Source organism: Narcine bancroftii, chromosome 5, assembly GCF_036971445.1.
Source record: "Narcine bancroftii isolate sNarBan1 chromosome 5, sNarBan1.hap1, whole genome shotgun sequence".
Taxonomy (NCBI): domain Eukaryota; kingdom Metazoa; phylum Chordata; class Chondrichthyes; order Torpediniformes; family Narcinidae; genus Narcine; species Narcine bancroftii.
Window position 1 is genome coordinate 50,148,825 of NC_091473.1, and position 15,683 is coordinate 50,164,507.

Here is a 15,683-nt window from a genome sequence, read left to right on the forward strand (position 1 = left end):
AAAAATGGAAAATGCTGGGAAATCTTAGCAGGCAAACTGTTCCTCTTTCCACAGCCTTTGGAGGCTGAGGGTAACCTGATAGAAGTTTATAAAATTATGAGAGACTTATCTTCACTCAGAGAGTAGTGAACATATGGAACTCCCTGCCACAGAAAGTTGTTGGAGCCAATTTGTTCAATATATTCAAAAGGGAGTTGGGTGTGGTCCTAAAGGCTAAAGGGATCCAAGGTTATGGAGGAAAAGCAGGAACAGGGGATGAAATTGTATGATCAACCATGATCGTATTGAATGGTGGAGAGGACTGGAAGGGCTGAATGGCCTCCTTCTGCACCTACTATCTAAGTATGATACTATGATTGATAAGGAAGATGGTTAGAATCTTTTACCCAGGGTAAAAAAATGTCACATATCAGAAGACACATATTTAAAGTGAGGGGGGGGGGATGGTGGGTGGTTAAAGGAGATGTGTGGAGTAAGTTTTTTGCACAGAGAGTGGGGAGTGGTTGGAATGAGGTGCCAGTGGTAGTAGTGGAAGCAGATACAATAGTCATGTTTGAGAGATTTCTGTATACAGTAGACAAGTGAAAATGGAGGGAATTGGATGGTGCTCAGGAAGCGGAGTTTCAGTTTAACTTAGATTCTGTGCAGACATGTTCCAAGTTCTATTTTTGAGACCCTGACGGATCAGCTGAATTTCTCCTATGCTTTATGATTTTTAGTCAAGCAAGATTTACACCCTTGAATTGTAGACTGACATCACTATTCTAATTTTCATTGGTTGGTTGGAGGGGATGGTGTAAAACACCCAAGAAAGGGGGAGAAGATCCTCAGGTGAACAATGACCTCATGAATCAGCTGGGAAATGTCCCACCAGTTGTAAGATGCCTTTGAGTGTGAACAGGCCCGGAAGGATGAAGGTGGAACAGGTGCAATTCACCCCACTCATTAAATTTCCATTTCTCCATCACTCTGTATATATTCTCTTCAAGTTCAAGTTGGCGTAGAGGTTAGCACAACGTCTTTACAGCGCCAGCAATCAGGTCTGGACCAAGGTTTGAGTCCCGTGCTGTCTGTAAGAAATAGGGTAGCACATTTTTCATAGTGGTTAGTGCACCGTCTTTACAGCGTCAGCAATTGAAACATAGAAACATAGAAACATAGAAGATAGGAGCAGGTGTAGGTCATTTGACCCTTCGAGCCTGCTCCGCCATTCAACGAGATCATGGCTGATCTTAAAGTTCAGTACCCCGTCCCCGCCTTCTCTCCGTAACCTTTAATACCCTTATACTGAAGAAATATATCTAATTCCCTCTTAAATATATTTAATGAACCTGCCTCTACTGCCCTCTGTGCAATGAATTCCACAGATTCACCAGCCTCTGGGTCAAGAAATTCCTCCTCATCTCGGTCCTAAATGGTTTGCCTATTATCCTCAAACCATGGCCCCGGGTTCTGGATTTTCCCATCATTGGAAACATCCCATCTGCATCCATTCTGTCCAATCCTGCCAGAATTTTATATGTTTCTATGAGATCCCCTCTCAATCTTTAAACTCCAGCGAGTACAATCCCAATTTGCGCAATCTTTCCTCATAAGTCATTCCTGCCATTCCAGGTATCAGCCTGGTGAATCGTCTCTGCACTCCCTCCATTGCAAGAACATCCTTCCTTAGATAAGGTGACCAAAACTGCACACAATACTCCAGGTGGGGTCTCACCAAGGCCCTGTACAGCTGCAGTAAGGTATCCTTGTTCCTATACTCAAACCCTCTTGATATGAAGGCCAACATACCATTTGCCTTTTTAACCGCCTGCTGTACCTGCATGCTCGCCTTTAGAGACTGGGGTTCAAGTCCCAGACTGTCTGTAAGGAGTTTGTGCGTTCTCCCCTCGTCTGCATGGGTTTTCTCTGGGGGCTCTGGTTGCCTCCCATGATTCAAAGCTGTACTGTGGGTGTAGGTTAATGGGGTGTAAATTTGAGCAGCACGGACTTGTGGGTCAAAATGGCCTGTAACAGTGCTGTATATCTAAATTTAAAAAAATTATCATCTGATTGTTTCTTCATTCCATGGTGTGCACACATATACACACACAATGCATGCCATGTAATAATCACATGAAGATATAATATAAAATAAATATATATAAATATTTTGTAATTATTTACTCGGTTACAGGATACTGTTTATCAATCGGACAGTCCTGATTTTGATGCTCTTGAACCTCCTTCTTGATGTTAGTCGGTCAATGATACTGTATGATGGATGTAAAGGGTCCTCAATAATTCTTTGAGCTCCATTTAAGCAAAAGCACTCAGTGGAGGAAAGAGAGGCCACTTTATAATCCTCTGTTTTGAGTTATGGTCTGATGCTATATGGCAACCAGACAGAACACTCTCAATTGCACTCCTGTAAATTGTTGTCAAGAGTGGGGCTGGGAGCCTTACTCTCCTCAACCTTCTTTGAAAGTGCAGACATTACTTCATCTTCCTGACTAATGAGGAGGTGTTGAAGATCCAGGATCTAGTTCTGTTTGTGCATTACAATCGAGTCCATTGCCATCAACTGTACAAGCAGCGCATTCAAAACAAAAGTGTTCCCTCTGATACTTTGTCACTGGTCTTAAATCTGTGTCCTCTTGGTAGTAAAATGAGTTTCTGCTCGCTGTGAGGTACCTCAAGCAAATTTCATCTCAACCTTCACCAATAAAAACAATCTCAGCTTTCCCAGTTCTTCCTTGCATCTAAAGTCCTTTATCTGTGTTTCAATAGATCCCCTTTACATCTATGCATGGCTTCTTGAATAGTACGTTATGGATCACGTGGGAAGTTAAGTACATGCAGTTTGATTCAAGATAATTTCCAACAGACTGGAAGAATTTGACTGTGATGAACATGGAATGCACCTTTCCCCTACTTTCAAGATGCCAGAGCCAGGAATGGGATGAGTGTTTATTTTTAGGGTGTTATTTGAGGGAGGAAACTTGGCTGAGTCACCAAATGAATACAACTGGTCTTTTATGAATGGTGCCAGGAGATTTGAAACTTAGGTTGCACTGAATTAACACTTTAACAGAGTGGTTATCACATACAACCATGCCAGATTGTGGTCTGCAGCCGAAGGACGAGAACCTAACTATTTTTTAAAAATTGCCTTTAAGGGAGCATTAAGCTTCAGCGGAGATGACTAATTGCTGGAGTAATCAGATTTCAAAGAAATTCTCAGAGGAAACAGGAGTGGTGGAGAGGTTTAGGGAGGGAATTCTAGAGCCTTGATGTCAGGAAACTTGAAGGTATGGTTATTAATGATGAACTTCAAGGAAATAACAATGAGAGATTGTTGCCATATACATATGTACAATGTGCAGATGCAACAAACTTGTTGTTTGTTGCAGCCACACACGCTAACAATGAATAAATAAAAACAAGTCAAGTTCAAGTTTGAGTCACAGCAAGAAAATTTGTTTTGCGTGCAGTCCAGCTAGTCAATAAAACACAACAGAGAGTGCACAGTTATAGAGAGAGATTAGTTAGAACAGAGGGAAAACAACATTATGAACAGGTGTGAGATTTGTTCAGGAGCGTGATTACAGTGCGAAAGAATCGGGTGGTGCGCCATCGCACATCCCGGAATCCTCTTCCTGAAGGGAAGAGGTGGAAGAGAGCGTGGCTGGGCGGAGCGAGTAATTTCATATGTTGGGTGCCTTTCTGAATTAGCGGAAAACGGATAGTCGATGGAGGGAGATGGTTGATGGAGGGGGAGGGGCAATTAGTACAAAGGGCCAAGAGAAAAAAAAATATAAAAGGATAGTTAGCTGCTCAGAGGGGTAGAGGTGGAACAGTGTAGGTATTTGGACGGGTATGATGCTGAAGGAAGTTTCATAGCAAGTAGAATTAAATATAGAGCATAGTAGAAAGCCCATTCAGACCATTGTGTCCAACAAGTTCTTTAACAGAGCCAACCAATTAGTCACATTCCCTCTTGCTGCAACCTTGCCTACTTTTCTTTCTCAAATACATACCTAATTCCCTTTTTGAAATTCTCTTCACTTCTCCCTGGCCTTCTTGCTTGTTTGGAATGGGCAACAATTGTTCATGTGATCTGTGAGTTTTGGTTTAATGAGCGGCTTTTAATGCTTTTGGTTGAAGGCAGATTTTGTACGAAGTAAAAGGATTCTGTTCCGAGTTTAATCTGTCCTTTGGCCATTCATTGTAAGTTTAACAAAAGGGGTTCTGCTTTGATTGTGCGCATTTTTGGCAGCTGTGCTCTTCCCTTGCTGAAGTGGGAATCTCCTTCCACCGACCAACTTGCACACAAGTTTCACAGAACCTCGTTTCCAGAATAATAACGGTTCAGAACACAGGGTCTAAACAAAATGATCCTTTATAACAGATGCTGTTCAAAAGGAACAGCGGTGCAGTTATTAAAAAAAAAATTCACATTGGTGCAAGATCCTCCGATGAGTTGAGAGTTATGGGGTACTGGCACAGAGAAGGGGTTGAGATCAGCACAGATCAGCCAGGATCATACTAAACAGTGGGGCAGAATGAGAGGTCTGGTGGACAACTCCTGCTCCTACATTCTACTGTTTTTCCTGCCACCCATAATGAGCCAGGAGGCCATTTGGCTCATCAGAGCTGTGCTGCACCTGTGGAAGATCCATCCAATCAATTCCATCTGTCCTTAACATTTATTTTTCTTGTCAATATCTCAAACCACAGACCATAATAAAGTAGGAGCAGAATATGGTCATTTGCCCATCGAGTCTGCCTGCCATTCAAATCATGGCTGATGTATTTTTCCTCTCAATCCCATTTTCCTGCCTTCTCCCCTTAAGCATTGATGCCTTTACTAATCAAGTACTTATCACCTCCACTTTAAATATACCTAATGGCTTTGCCTCCTCAGCCATCTGTGGCAATGAATTTCACAGATTCACAACCCTCTGGCTGAAGAAATTTCTCCTGAACTCTGTTCCAAAGAGACATCCTGTTATTCTAAGGCTGTGTGCTCTGGTCCTAGACTCTCTACTGCTGGAAATATCTTCCCCATGTCCACTCTAATCAAACTTTTCAATGACCAGAGTTATAAGTTCTACAGCATGGAAGTTGGCCCTTTGGCGCAGCTTGTCCATGCCGATAGAAGTTATGAAAGTCATGACCCAGCATTAGGTTTATTTTATGAGTTAACTATATCAGGAATTTTGTTCAGATGAAACATAATGGAATTTGTAATGGGAATGATTTAAAGGGGATCTGAGGGGCACATTTTACACACACAGGATGGAGGAAATGGAAGAGGTGGGTACTTTATTACATTTTTAGGAAATATGGACAGGTCATGGCTCAGAAATATTTAATGGAATATGACTCTAGTTCAGGTTGGCAACCTGGTTGGCATGGGCAAATTGGGCCGAAGGGTCTGACTCCGTGCTGAACAACTCTAGGGCAATCTATAACCTGGTCTGATGCTGGGTATCCTGTGGCATGACTTACCTCCAGACCTCTTGAAGTCTTTTCACCACTACAAGGCAAAAGTCTGTGATAGAACTCACTCCACCTACTTAGATGAACAATGCTCCCACAACACAAAAACTTTGGTCTGCATCCAGGTTATTGAACAATATTTGATTGGTATCCCTGCCCCTCCCTCTGTCACTACAGTATGAACCAACTACAAGATGCACCACTGTCACACCAGTTCTTTAGTATCCTCCAAGCCACCAAAGAACAAGGAGACTGGGCTCAGGGGTATACCTCTCTCTCCAGGGTCCCATTTCCTCCCTTCCATCACCTCTACTACTTCACATGATTCTAGGCATGGAAGGGTTATTATATGAGAAATGTTTGATGGCCTATACACATTGGAATGCAGGGAAATGAGGGGAGATCTTATTGAAGCATTATGAATGTTGAAAAGTATGGTCAGAGTACATGTAGGAAAGTTGTTTCCCATGGAGGAAGAGTCAAGAAGAAGAGGACGCAACTTCAGGATTGAAGGATGTCCACCTAGAACAGAGATGTGTAGGAATTTCTTCAGCCAGAGTGTGGCAAATCAGTGGAATTTGTTGCCACAGGTGGCTGTGGAGGCCAAGTCATAGAGTGTAATTTAAGGCAGAGATTGATAGGTTCTTGATTAGCCAGGGCATCAAGGGTTATGGGGAGAAACCTGGGCAGTGGCACTGAGTGGGGAAATGGACCACCTCATGATTGAATAGTGGGGCAGACTCAATGGGCTGAGTAGCCTATTTCTGCTCCTATGTCTTATGGACACTCAAATTGGAACACAATCTGCATTGTCAATATTTCACATTTGCTGGGACAAGATCCTGGCACTCCCACCCAACATTGCTCAAGAGCTAGGACAAGGGCAGTGTTCCAAGAAGACAGCTCACCACCACCTTCTCAAGGGCATTTTGTACTGGGTAATGAATTGGTCTCACCAATGAAGCCCACATCTCTAATGTCATTTTTAAATGACCATTCCCTTCAAATTTGCTCTAACATAAAGTGCCACAATTGGTAAATGAATAAAATAGGAATTTGATGACATTGAATATTCATCTTTGAGGAATATTGTGTGCAATTCTGGTCAATCTCATCCATTCCAGGAAGGATATGGAGACTTTGGAAAATGTACAAAAGAGATTTACCTGGATTTAGAGAGTATGAACTATAAGGAGAGGTTGGACAATCTTGGATTGTTTTCTCTGGAGCGCTGGAGGCTGAGAGGTTAATTCACAGAGGTTCATAAAGTCATTGGATAGGGTAGACAGTCAGAATCTTTATCCCAGGGTTGCATACCAGAGGACATGCATTTAATAAGGGGGAGGACGTTTTTTGCACAGTGAGTGGCAGGTGCCTGGAATGGACTGCCAGAGGTAGTTGTGAAAGCAGATACAATCATCGTGTTTAAGATACTTCTGGACAGACACATGCAGGAGATGGAACAATATAAGCGGTGTGCAAGCAGCAGAGTTTTAATTTAACATGGACACTATGTTTACATGTGGGCTGAAAGGGCCTGTTCCTGTGTTGTACTGTTTGTGTTGTATGTTCTTTGCGGAAAAGGACCAACTTAGGATGGTCACTGGAACCCTAGAGTTTGTACATTGAAAGGATCAGAAACAATTTGATTAAAATGGAGATCCTTGACTTTATCCATAGTGATACTGAGCATAAAGTTGGCAGAGATGCTAAATCCATTGGAAATGAATAGGCGTTAAGAGCAGACCAGCTAATAGTAGAAATTGGATGGAGGAGTCAATGTGGGCAAATGTGCAAAATATGTTGAGGACCTCAAATTATATCGATGGAAGTTTTAACCTCCTCTAAAAATGGTTAAAGTATCCAGAAGAGAAAAAGTATGCAGACTCTTTTATTTAATTATGTGTAAAATTCCTTTCTCACTTACTATTCAGCCATAAAGATATTACACAGGAGACTGCAGATGCTCAATAAAGGGCTTCGGCTTGAAACATTGACCTTTCTTTCTCCCACTGATGCTGATCAACCTGCAGAGTTCCTCCAGCAGGTTGTGTTTCACACATGGAGGATATAACTGGTTCCAGTGAGGGAAATAAAACTACACATTTCATGGAACACCTGGATATTGTCAATAGCAACATAAAAAAGGTTTATGATAAAGGTTGAAAAGCATGTCACTCATATTCTGCCTCAGAAGGACCATCCCATTCAATTGTTCAATCCAATTTGAGCCATTCTGATGATGTTGAGGGTTTGTTGTCATATACATGAGGGCAATGTACAGATGCACTGAAATTCTTGCTTGCTGCAGCCACACAGGTACGTAAGATACCTGGTTTTGCTTCTTTTTGCAGTTGGCCACGGGCAGAGTGAAGGCCAGCGCCTGAATGTGTCTAACTTCAGTATCTATGTCCGTGACTGCGTGCAACACATCAACATGATGAAGTACCGACACCCTGACCTAAAGATTTACCTGCTGGCTCATTCTATGGTAGGTGACTTAGAATGAACGTGCACATTATCCTTTTTTATCACCTGGCTAGGGCTTTCCTCCCTGGAATGTAGAAGTCTGAGGAGCAACCTTACAGAGGTTTATAAAAGCATGAGGGGCATAGATAAGGTGATCTATTTCCCAGGGAAGAGGAGTCTAAAGTTTTACTGCATAAATTAAAAAAAGGTGAGCGGGGTGGATTTAAAATGAGCCCAAGAGGCAAATTTTCAGACAGTGTGGTGGAAGTGGTAGATGTGGATGACTCTGTAGCATGAAATGCAAGTTAATAACCTGCCTGAAAATTACCCAAGAAGGTTTGTACATTGTGTCTTGTAATGTAGTGTTCAGACTTCTTCTCGCCTTATTTTCTCACATGGTTTCCCTCTCCACCTTATCATAAATTGTCAGAATCCATCTTCCTTCCAGACCTTTCCCAATCTTTTTTTAAACTTCAATCCCTTCTTCTGATTTTTCCCTTGCTGACCCTCAGCCCCTCCCTTCTCAATAATAGCTTGAAGCTGTTTTATGGAAACTTCCCAAATTTCTCTCCGATATCCTGAGGGGTTTTAGCATCAGCACTGTAAAGCATTTTGGCTTCTGGAGTCACACAGCATGGGATCAGGCCCTATAGCCCACACTCATCCCATTGACCAGCACTTGCTCCACAGCCAACTGTACTTTGTGACGTTCATGACACGGCAAGCACGATCTCTTCATTCTTTCATCCTAGTTCAGGATCTGATTTCAGATTTATTGTCAGAGTATACACTGCATCACTTACAACCCTGAGATTCCTTTCCTGTGGGCAAGGCAGAATTACCACTTATTGGCAGTGCAAAAACAAAAATCGGACTCAACGTAAACAAACAAACTGTGCAATATAGAGATAGAAAAAAAATCAATAAAGTGCAAAAATAAGAGTCCTTAAATGAGTCCCTGATTGAGTTTGTTGTTGAGAAGTCTGCTGGTAGAGGGGTAGCAGTTGTTCCTGAATCTGATGGTGCGAGTCTTGTGGCACCTAGACCTCTTTCCTGATGGTAGCAGTGAGCACAGAGAGTGTGCTGGGTGGTGTGAATCCTTGATGATTGCTGCTGCTCTCCAATGGCAGTGTGCCCTGTTATTGTTTTAGATGGTTGGGAGGGTTTTTCCTGAGATGTTCTAGGCTGCGTCCACTACCTTTTGCAGTGCTTTACGTTCAGGGGTATTAGTGTTTCCGTACCAGACCGTGATACAGCTGGTCAGCACACTTTCCTCCACACCTCTGTAGAAATTTGTTGTAAAAGGATTGCACTAACCGCAACAGTAACTGTGCCACCCACAGTTACTGCAGAGGATAGTGAGTGCATGGAACAAGCTGCGGAGGAGGTGCTTGAGGCAAGTACTATTGCAATATTTAAGAAACATTTTGATGGATCCATGGACTGGGGGTTTAGAGGGTTATGGGCCAAATATAGATGGTGTGACTAATGTGGGTGAGCATTGATGGGTATTGACAGGATAGGCTGTAGGGACTGATTCTATGCTGTGTGGCTCTATGACCCGAATTGGAGGTCCATGATTTTTGAGGGATGTTCAATTGCAGTCTGGCTGAGCTAATGAGCAGAGTAAAGGGTGAGAAAGTTGGCTGTGCAGGAATGGAGAGTGACTGCTCACTACCCTCTGCAGTATGGTTAACGTGGGCGGCACAGTTACTGTAGCGGATAGTGCAGTGCTTTTATGGCGCCAGTCACTGATACTGGGATTCAAATCCTGCACTGTCCGTAAGGAGTTTGGATGCTCTCCCCATGTCTGCGTGGATTTCCTCCAGGTGCTCTGGTTTCCTCCCACCATTCAGAACATATGGGCGTTGTAGGTTAATTGGGTGTAATTGGACGGCCAAAAGGGCCTGTTACTGTGCTGTATGTATAGAATTTAAATCTTAAAAAAGTTACCCTTCAGGCTCCTGTTAAATCTCTCCTTCCTCACCTTACACCTATGTCCTCTGATTACTGATTAGTGATGCTCTGTTCGAAAAACCCAATGAGATGCACCAGTGAAGGCACTTCCTCTATTCCTCAGTCAAATTCCATCTTCTTAACAGGATTCTTAACAGTGTGGAGGAACAGGGAGATCTTGCCCATTGATCCATTGGTGGTTAAGAAGACATATAGCGTGCTGGCCTTCAGTAGTCAGGGGATTGAGTTCAGTAATGTTGTAGCTCCATAAAACTCTGGTTAGATCACGCTTGGAGTATTATGTTCAGTTCTGGTTGCCTCATTAAAGGAAGGATGTCGATGCTTTGGAGAGGAGGTTTTTGAGGATGTTGCCTGTATTAGACTATACATCATATAAAGCAAGGTTGACCAAGCTAAAGCTTTTCTCTTTGGAGTGAGGAAGGATAAGAGATCATGAGATCCAGCAGCTTTTTCCTGGAGGGACAAATACCAAATATCTGTTTACAGTGAATGGAGATAAGTTTAGGGGAGACGTCAGAGGTAGCATTTTTTTCACTCACTGAATGGTGAGTCACTGAAATGCCCAGGGGTGGTGCTGGAGGCTGGTACAAAAGGGACATTCAAAAGACTCTGAGATAGGCACCTAGATGTAAGAAAAATAGAGGGTGTTGTGTGTGAGATAGGGGAAGATTGCATTGTTGTGGAGTAGGTTTACATAGGTCGATGCAACATCATGACTAAAGGGCCTGAATTGTGCTATAATGTTCTAGGTTTCTCTACAATCCCAATTTTGATTTAACAATACAGCACATTAGAAGGCCCTTCCGGTGAAACCCGCGCCACCTAATTCCATCCAATTAACCTCCCAGACCCTGTACACTTTGGAGGGTGGGATGAAACCAGATTACCTGGAGAAAACCCATGCAGGTCAAGGGGAGAACATACAATCTCTTTACAGACATTGCTGGATTCGAAGCTGGGTTGATGGTGCTATAAAAGCGTTGTGTAATATTAATGGGGCCAAGGAGCTCCATTAAACTTGCTTAATCTCATAAAGTGTCCAGGGAGTATTTAATTGGTCCGGTCTTTGACTAACCAGATGGAGAGGAAGAGGAAGAAATAGGGTGGAGGGGATACTGTTGCTCCAAACACCCTTATCTCTTTTTCTACTTTCGTGCCTCTTCTCTCACCATCTCCTCATTCCAGCACCACCTTCATTCTGAAACCAAGTTCTCTGCAACTTCCAAACAACACTAGGCACGACGCTCCAGCAGGAGACACAGTGTAGGTTAAACCTGGGTCCCTTCCTGATTTGCACTGTTCCCCATCCAGTGGGAAAGCATTGCCTACAAGGAGACTGGAATCTTGGAATAATGTGGCACAAGAACAGGCTCTTTGGCCTACCTTGTCTATGCTGACCATGCTGTAGATCTAAACTAACTCCATCTTCCTTCAGCCTGCATGATAATGAGTTTATTGTCATATGCATTGTATAATTCACATAAGCATAAACATTCTTACCTGATGCAGCCAAAGATGTATTTGTAAATGAAAAACAATCTAAACCAGTGGTTCCCAACCTTTTTCTTTCCACTCACATACCATTTTAAGCAATCCCTATGCCATCAGTGCTCTGTGATTAGTAAGGGATTGTTTAAGGTGGGATGTGAGTGGGAAGGGAAGGTTGAGAATCACTGCTCTAGACCCAATTGTTACTGAAATATTTTGCTCGGAGTTATGAAACCGTGCACATAATGAGTCAATTAGGTACAATTAAAACAGTGGTTTTCAAACTTTTTCTTTCTATCCACCTTAAGCAATTCCTTACTAATCCCAGAGCACCTGTGGCATAGGGAACACTTAAAGTGGAATGTGAGTGGAAAGAAAAAGGTTGAGAACAACTGATCTAAACTAACCCCACTTACTTGCACACTGTCTGTATCCCTCTGTTCTCTGCTTGTTCACATGTCAAAATTTCTCTTCAATCTTGCTAACTGCTTCCACCACCTCTCCTGGAAGCCCTTTCCCACTAATCATTTTTAAACTTAAATCTCTGCCCTTCACCATTTGGCACTTCCATGCTGGGAACTCTGTCTACCTTGCCATCCATGCCATTCATGATTATATATACTCCTATCCTATTCATATCTTTATATTCTCCAAAGCTGTATTGTATTCCCATCATTAAACATTCCGTCCATTCGAAGAGCTCAGTAAACCTGCATGCATATGTTTCAAAGTACCAATTACCATACATTGCCACTAATTAAATTTCTGAAAGCTGCTTGTAGTAGTGTAATTGTTAATCCATTTTCCTGGATCAGGGGGTTATTTCAGCCAAGCCCTGTCTGCGTGCTGTGCTGAATGAGGATTTCTCTGCTATAAGCCCATAACAGGTTCTGGAACATTGCAGTGAGGAAATTAGCTGTGCATTCAGTTCACAACCAAATCCCACAGGGAGCCTCCGCTTAATGATTAATTTATCTCTCATTAACCTTCTGAACTGCTGAGAAAAAACAGAACACCTCATTGATAGATCTGGAACAGCCATGATGCACAGTGAAAATGATTTCTTTCCCTGGAACCCTCCACTCTGGTGTGGACACTCCTGGAAGTGAATCTGATCCTTGATTTTCCCATTCTGCCAAGAAGCACAAGAGGATCCCAGTGTGAACTCTATTTGCCGGTGGATTAGCCAGGGGTGGGAGCAGGGGAGCTCATAGGAAATGGAGGAAAGGGAGTAGGTTAGGGTATTAAACAAAAAAGTCTGCAGATGCTGGGGTCAAGTGCAATACATAAATGGGCTAGAGAAATTCAGCAGGTCATGGAGCATCCATAGGAAGTAACAGGTAACCACCATGTCAGGCCTGAGCTCATTGTCAGGTATAAGCAGAAACAGGCAGGTGCCTGAATAAAAATGTTGGGGGAGGAGGAGAGGAGGGAGGAAGGGGCAGGGGGAGGAGCACAGGCTAACAGGTAAAGTCATAGGTGGATTCAGGTGGGAGGAAAGAAGAGAATAAAGCTGAGGTGATGGGGAGAGGGCAGAAGGTCAGTCACTGATAGGAGAAAGAAGAGAAGGGGGTGGGAACTGGAGGAAAGAGAGATACTCTGGAGAGGGAATTAATTGAAATGGGATAAGTCACTGTGAATACCACCTGGTTGGAGACTGCTGTTATTGAATATAAGGTGTTCCTCCAGTTTGCGGGTGGCCTTGGATTGGCAATCCATGAGGCCATTGAGAGATATGTTGATGCAGCAGTGATGTGTGGAATTGAACTGTTTGGCCACTGGGTGATCTTTGTTATTGCAGCAAACAGAACAAAGGTGCTCAACAAAATGATTTCCTAGTCTGTGTCCAATCTCCTAATGTAGAGGAGACCACAACAGGTGCACCAAACATAGCAAATAACCCCCAAAAGATTCACAGGTGAAGTGTTGATTTAGTTGGAAGGACTGTTTTGGGCCCAGATGGTGGTGAGGTTAGGGCCATCCAGGTTATTTAACCCCTCAGCCTTAACGCTTGTAATGAGATTTTTTTCAATTTCCAGGGCTGACTTGGTGAGTCCTCTGAATGGGATCTCCATTGCACAATAGCTCTCTCTCTCTCTCTCTCTCTCAAACAAAGGCACGAAATGACCATCAGCAGAAATAGGCTATTTAACCCATCAGGTCTACTCTGCCATTCAATCATGAGCTGATCCATTTTCCCACTCCTGCCCTCTCCCCATAACCTTTGATGCCCTGTCATTCACTGTCTTAAATACACCCAATGACTTGGGCTCCACAACTGCCTATGGCAACCAATTCCACAGAATTACCACCCTGTGGGTATAGAAATTTCTCCACATCTCTGTACTAAGTGTACACTGTTCCATCCTGAAGTCGTGCCCTTTTGTCCTAGACTCTCCCACCATAGGAAGCAACCTTTCTCCATCTACTCTGTCCACATCTTTCAACATTCGAAATGTTGCAATGAGATCCTCCTTCATTCTCCTAAATTCCAACAAATACAGGCCAAGAGCTTCTCATATGATAACCCTTCCATTCTTGGAATCATCCATGTAAACCACCTCTGAATCTTCTCTAATACCAGTACATCCTTTCTTAAATGAGGAGCCCAAAACTGCTCACAATACTCCATGAGGTCTCACCAGTGCCGTATAATGCCTCAGCATCACGTCCCTGCTCTTATATTCTATGCTTCTTAAAATGAATACATTTGCCTTCTTTGCCATTGACTCAACCTGTAAATTTACCCTCAGACTATACTGCACGAGGACTCCCAAGTCCCATTGCATCTGAGAATTTTCATTTTTCTCTCCATTTAGGAAATAATCTTCCCTTTTATTTCTTCTACCAAAGTGCATGACTGTACACTTTCTGATATTGTATATCATTTGCTGCTTCTCTGCCTACTTTTCTAATCTGTCTACATCCTTCTGCAGCTTTCCTGTTTCCTCAACACTACCTTGTCTTCCACCTACCTTTGTTATCATCTGCAAACTTGGCCACAAGGCCATTCATTCCATCATCTGGAATCTAGATTACTGATGCACAACATAAAAAGAAGTGACCAAACACCAACCCCTGTGGAAAAGATTATCTGCTTGTTATCTCATAGATTCATAGGGTTGTTACATTTTACAATTAGACATGCAGCATGGTAACAGGACCTTCCAGCCCACGAGCCCTTGCCACACAAATACTCCAATTAACCTACAAACTCCATACATTTTTGGAGGGTGGGATTAAACCATGGCACCTGGGAAAAACAATGCAGGTCACAGGGTAAAGGTGAAAACTCTTTAAAGACAGCACCAAGGTTGTTGGCACTGCAATAGTGTTGTACTAATCGCTAGATTGAACATGCTGCTGAAGTATCTGTCCATGGCCTCATGCACTGCCTAACCAAGACTACCTGCAAATTAGAGGAACAACACTTGGCAGTCTCCAACCAGACCCCAATGCTGCAGCAGAGAAGCATGCCTTTCAACTCTTCTTAACCGTACTGGCAAAATGACCACCCTGAGCTAGTCCCATGTATCTGAATAAGGCCCATCTCCCTCCCGCCCATGTACCCGTCCAAATGTCTTTTAAATGTCATAATGGTCCCCACCTCTATCACCACCTCTGGCAGTTCACTCCATGCACTCACCACCCTCTGTCGAAAGAAGGTCCCTTTTAAATCTTCCCCCCCCCCTCTCACTCCAATTCTTTTAAAATGTTTTAATTCAGAATTACATCACAGTAGAAGCCCCTTCCGGCCCACAAGCTTGTACTGCTAAAATACACCAATTAATCTGCAAACCCAGTACGAGGGTGGGAGGAAACCAGAGCACCTGGAGGACACCCAGATAGATCACGGGAGAACGTACAAACTCCTGACAGAGAGCACAGGATTCAAATCCAGGTTGCTAGTCCTATAATAGACTCCCCTGTCCTAGGAAAAGCACTCTGACCACTCACCTTATTAATGCCCCTCATGATTTTATAAACCTCTATAAGGTTCCCCCTCAGCCCCACCTTATCCAGCCTCTCCTTATAATTCAAGTTTATTGGTCCCAGTAACATTCTTGTGAATCTTTTCTGCACCCTTTCCAGAAAAATGACATCCTTCCCATAGCTGGGTGACCAGAACCGCACACAATATTCCCACTGTGGTCTCACCATTGTCTTGTACAGCTGCAAACCATATCATTAAGCCATTCTACACAGACACAAGCTCTTCAGCTCATGAAGCCTGAAGTGACCATTAAGCATCCATTTGCACTTTT

At 43.1% G+C, this 15,683-nt stretch overlaps 1 protein-coding gene across 5 annotated transcripts in view; it reads left to right on the top strand.

The window, feature by feature from the left end:
* The window catches only part of mgll (monoglyceride lipase), a 71,610-nt gene that overhangs the window by 21,467 nt on the left and 34,460 nt on the right, over nt 1-15,683 (top strand). For all 5 annotated transcript variants that reach the window (XM_069937386.1, XM_069937385.1, XM_069937390.1 and 2 more), the window contains one exon: nt 7,839-7,975. In XM_069937386.1, the coding sequence (XP_069793487.1) occupies nt 7,839-7,975 (137 nt within the window). The remainder of the gene's footprint in view (nt 1-7,838; nt 7,976-15,683) is intronic.